Source organism: Triticum dicoccoides, chromosome 3A, assembly GCF_002162155.2.
Source record: "Triticum dicoccoides isolate Atlit2015 ecotype Zavitan chromosome 3A, WEW_v2.0, whole genome shotgun sequence".
Classification (NCBI taxonomy): domain Eukaryota; kingdom Viridiplantae; phylum Streptophyta; class Magnoliopsida; order Poales; family Poaceae; genus Triticum; species Triticum dicoccoides.
This window is the reverse complement of record NC_041384.1, coordinates 64,021,397-64,026,671: the sequence shown is the minus strand read 5'-3', so window position 1 is coordinate 64,026,671 and position 5,275 is coordinate 64,021,397. Positions and strand designations below refer to the sequence as shown.

At 46.4% G+C, this 5,275-nt stretch overlaps 1 protein-coding gene across 1 annotated transcript; it reads right to left on the bottom strand.

The window, feature by feature from the left end:
- Positions 1–544: 544 nt before the first annotated feature.
- LOC119271239 lies at positions 545–1,377 on the bottom strand. Its single transcript, XM_037553145.1, has one exon. The coding sequence runs from the start codon at positions 1,349–1,351 to the stop codon at positions 761–763; it is 591 nt and encodes a 196-aa protein (XP_037409042.1). The 5' UTR covers positions 1,352–1,377; the 3' UTR covers positions 545–760.
- Between the last annotated feature and the right edge of the window lie 3,898 nt (positions 1,378–5,275).

The following is a 5,275-nucleotide window of genomic DNA, read 5'->3' as shown; positions in this document are numbered from 1 at the left end:
GCGACTGTGCAAAAGTCATATTCTGCTCGGGAGCTCATTTGACCTTGTGAACAGTAAAATCATGGGAATAGACTTAAAAATCTGACAAAATTTTGTCGTCAACTTCGACAAATGTTTTTAGTGCTTGCAAAAAATCATGGTGAAATAACATTTGCAGAAGTCATGGCAAAAGAAAAAAAAATCAGCACTCCAAATGCTTTTGGAAATAGCACTTTTGAAGCATCGATTTTGTTTTTATACCACGATTTTCACGAATGTCATTTCACAATGAAATTTTGTGAGCACTGAAAACATTTGTCGATGTTTTCACCAAAAAATAGTTCATTTTGTTAATATATTTATGAATTTTATTGTTCACCCGTGCTCATTTAGCTGGGGCACAGAAACACCACGTCCGCGATTGTGCACCTTTCTATCGCTCGCTGATCGTAGTTCAAACAACTGCAAGGTGCAATGCCACCACAAAGTAAAACGGCACTGCCAATGTACGTTGCAAGTTGCAACAAACGTAGGAACCCACACGCAGGCATGATCGACGCGTCATGATACATCATGGTAGTAATAAAGTGATTAACCAAACCTAATTACCAACAAACAACTCTGGGATTTCAGATCGACAAACAGCAAAGTAGTTCGAATCGCTACTGCATCATCAGTCCATCTAATTAGGTCCTAGATCATGCAGGGCTAGCCCTAGCCAACGCGAACAATCGATATCAAGCAAGCAGATCGTGCAGAGCTAATCAAGGCAAGAGACCTGTCACTGGATGCGGTTGCGGATGGCAGGCTGGGTGGCCAAGAAGGCCAGCGCGGACATGTTGGCCACGCTGCCCACCACGGCCTGGAGTTCGACGGCGGCGGCGTGGAGCTGCTCTTCCATGACTTGCCGGCGCCCGGCAGCGTCGGCGGTCCGGCTGTGAAGCATGAACCGGACGGAGGCCAGGAGGGTGAAGGTACCCTCCACCCCGCGGAGCGCGTCCTGGGCCTGCTCCCTGGCGGCCTCGAGCCTGCTCAGAGCGAGCCACTCGTCGTGGTCGTCGCGGTCGCGGCGGAGGTCACCGATGCCAGCCACCGGCCTCGACGGGACGGCCCCGCAGCCATGGAGCGCCAGGAGCTCGGCCACCAGCATGCTGAATATGACGCCGGAGAGGCAGCCGGATGCGTGCTCGACGTGGGTCATCGCGGAATGCAACAAGGTGTAACTCCCAGCAGCGTTGCGGGTGTCCAGCACCAGCGGGGACGCCAGCTCCCTACGCGCGGCGGCGACACTTTCCTCGACGCGGGCGCAGCCGTCGTGCGCCCGTATCGCCACATACTGGTACATCGCCTTCCATTGCGGTGGCTGCGCCATCTCTCTCTCTCTTTCTCTCTCGCGCGCGCGCGTAATGGTTACCACTTCCTCGTGCGCCCTCCCGCTACCGCGTCTGGCCTTTGTCAACAGCAAAAATTACCATCCCTCGCCGGTTTACCACGGCGCGGTAGATCGTACCGTCGCCGCTCATGAGAGAGAGTTCGCGAACGTTACATGAGGTCAAGCTCGTCCCGCACCCACGAGTGGAGCACGCCGCCCGGACGAAGACCCCGGCGGACACCTGGGGAACGAGGCCACGGCGGGCGCCTCCCAGTACAAGCATCCTGAGGTCGGCGGCATTGTCCGCTTTTTCCTTGGGGGACAGCCCAGCGCGCGGTTTCGCAGGAGAGTCAGAAAACTCCTCCTCCTCACGCTGCCGGATCGATTGATGTCGCAGCTCTTCTCGGGCCTCGAGCAGCGACAGGTCGAAGATGTGGTCCAGTAAAAGTAAGTGGTAAAGATGTGATGTTCTTCTTGGTGACTCCGTATGTTCATGCACGTTATTAGCTGCTCATTGGAGACATTGAGGAAAGGACATGAAGCAGTCGCGATGTACAGCCATGTGGTTCAAACCCTACACAGTGCCCCACAACGTGACTGCCGTCATCTTATCGATCGAGCCCACGCAGCGGCACTGCTCCACCACGGAATATGATGAGTGAGGTCTTTTTCCCCTTGGATTCTGAAACCTTCCACTTTCTATTAATGTATGTGTTCTTGGAGCATCTTCATAGGCACCCCACAAATTTCCTCCCGTATCCATTCGCGGGCAGGGAACGAATCTGAGGACACGGATGCGGGAGAACGCCATCAAACCGTAGCCGCATACATTTCAAGCCGCATTTTAACTTACCAGGAGAGGCCAAGATTCATCAAAGTTCAAATAGAAAATAGCACAAATCATCCATACATAGCATCCAAATTAAGTCTAGCACAACAATGTCTCTAATTCGGCTAGATTTGGGATGTTCAACAAGTTTTTAATGAACGGATCATGTCGTTCCACACATACTCCTCCTCCAGCTTCATCCAACAGTGTGTGCACATAAATGACCGTCTCTCTGTCCTGTGGTACACCACGGCGACGCGTGCGGGCTACATATAATGTGTAGACCGACATTGAGTGAATAAATCAATCAACAAGTTGAGCAAGAGGAAGTAAAACTTATGATCTCGTCCTCTGCCGCATGCAATGGCCACCTTGCCTCGAGCTGATAAATCACGTTGCAAAACTTGATGACGCTGATCTGGATAGCGTGCCAGCGATACGACAACGACCCCATGTTGCATGGTTGAATGATGTACGTGTCGTAGGGCGTAATGTGCTTTCGTGCGTGAAACTTTTCTTACACTTGCTCCCAAAAGGGCTCCCCTCTGCTCCTGCCTATGAAATTCGCGGATACGACCAGCCACGCATCGCACAACAACTCATCCTCCATGGTCAAGTAGCTCACCATCCTTTGTAGTTTTAAAAACGACATAGCGTTTGAAAATAAGCTCAAAGACATTTGACCAAACACCTATCGGGGATAGTGTCCGCCATGGAGGTCGTCGACAAGGGGCGGAGTGTACTTGGGTACAAACGGCCCTAGGGTGGGCAGCTCTGTCGTAACGTCGAGCGGGCGTGTGCTACTGGTTGCTGACGTGCGGCAATGCCTCTGTGGCAGCCGGAGACATACAACAGTGGCGGCAGAAGTGGAGGGTACGTGGATGCAAAGAAAGGGAGAGAAAGGCGGAGTGGAAAGAAATGTGACCAGGAGGGGGATTGGATGGGCCGGGGTGTCGGGGTCCTACGTTTTGGGTGTACGAACTCCCGCAAACCTCCCCCCCCCCCCCACTTTGTCTTCAATTTGCGGGGGAAATCGCGTCCGGATTTTCCCGGGAACCGATACAGGTCGGCGCTGGATGGCTTTCGCGGTACGGACTACGTGGTCCAGACGGATGTGGGCGGTTTGTGGGTCCGCCTTGGAGATGCCCCTACTCCCTGCGATGCATACTAAAGTTGTACTAAGTCAGCCACAATTACATAGATCAGATGAAGTATAAAAATCTGTATTAAGTCAGTGACAATTAATATGGATCGAAGAGGATACTTGTTACTCCAATGTTTGAATTAGCAAGGTACGTTCAATAGCTATTGTCTACATTAGTTGATCCATCTAATATAGAATCGATACTTTATGTTGCCCCTCATTTCCTCCTCTTTCGATCACACAATACAATTGAAATTCTTGTTGGCTGTATCTTGCCCAACTGACCTAATAAATTCAAGCTAAGCATTTTACTCACATATGTGGCAAGAATTGTAAATTCAGAAAACCAAAAAAAACTTGTTGATAGTACAAGAGTTAATAAAAAGTTATTATAGAATATTTGTTCCATTGTATCATCGCAGGTACTTGTTGTTCATGTTGCATCAATTTCAAGTAATGTTGTACGACCCTTATTTTGAATGAATGATCAGAGGGCTATCTTGGTCTCAAGCTTAGAGAAATATCCCTTTCTACAATAAGTGAATATAAGAATATGATCATCTCTAAATGAATGATGTGGGTGCCTTCCCTCTTCATTTTGCTTTCTCAAATGTCAATACAGGGAGCAAAAGGAAAACAAGAGAATTATTATCCTTGTTCGATTTTGCACATCTCCGAAGTGCTTTTTTTGTAGGGTAGGGAGGAGTCATTGTGTTTTATACTAGTTTTTTGAGATCATGAACATGATTACATTATAGCATAGTTTAGGGTGGCTGTTGAATGTCTCTTCAAGTCAGGTACAAACCTATGAACTTGTAAACTCATGTCCTCGTGCGTGATCTTATTAGTAGTGCCTAGATAATGCAACATTTTTGCTCATATTTACAGGTGATCAAGTCTGCTATAATCAATCACAATTGCATGAGAAATACTTGGAGGAAAACCATTGTTCGAGGTGCCACCGACGCCCTTCAGACGACTATGCACAACTATCTCATGTGCGACTATCCTCTTCTAGCTGCAACAATTCGGTTCAACGAGTGTGTCATCTCATACTAGAATGAATTTCCCAAGTTCAGAAATGCACTGAACATCACTCTGCACACTTCTAACAACGTTGGCATAGTTAGACTCAATGATGATGGAGTTATTCATCAACGATCTCGCAAGACACGAGATAGCTGCGAGAGAAGAAACCCTTCTATTCTATTCCTATCCAGATTTAACATTTAGTCCCAGTATTTATTTTATTTTCTTCTTGATCCAACATTGTTTTCATGCACAAACAACTTGCTAATTTTAACTAATCCATTGTTGTTGTAATGTTACAATTTTGTTTCCACATTAGTAAGATATTGTATGCAACTTTAAAGAGGTCCTGCATTAGGATGGAGGAAATAAAGGCGAGCCATTTTGGTGAGAGTAAACATGATAGCCTTCTATTGTAGTGGTGGGTTAAACTATTGTTTGACATAACACAACGACTACCATGTTTTTCTTCTTCTTTGTCCTTCTAATAGAATGTTGGTTGTATCTATTTAATATGTTAATAGATACATCCAAGAAAGTATAATTTGACACTTATTGAAAGGAGTGGTCAGGTTGAGATATAAGTTATTTGTTGTTGTATTTATTTGTTCCAGTTCATTATATTCGATTTGGAGTTACATGTTGTTGCATCACTTATCTAAAAGCTATCTTTTTTAGTATGTTAAAGTGTTAATTAGTGACTAATATAATGCAGATGCTTTTCCCATGGGACAACTTGCCAATTTGTTGAGAGAAGTGATGAAATTGTCAAGCTTAAAGAACTACATGTTGAACACTGAAATGGAGAGATGTGCAACTTTTGACTATATGCGTCAATCTGAACTATCAAATCCCGTAATGTAGTGTCCATGATCTCTCTTTATTTATTTCGTCATTAATTCCAGGGGAATTATTTCTCAGG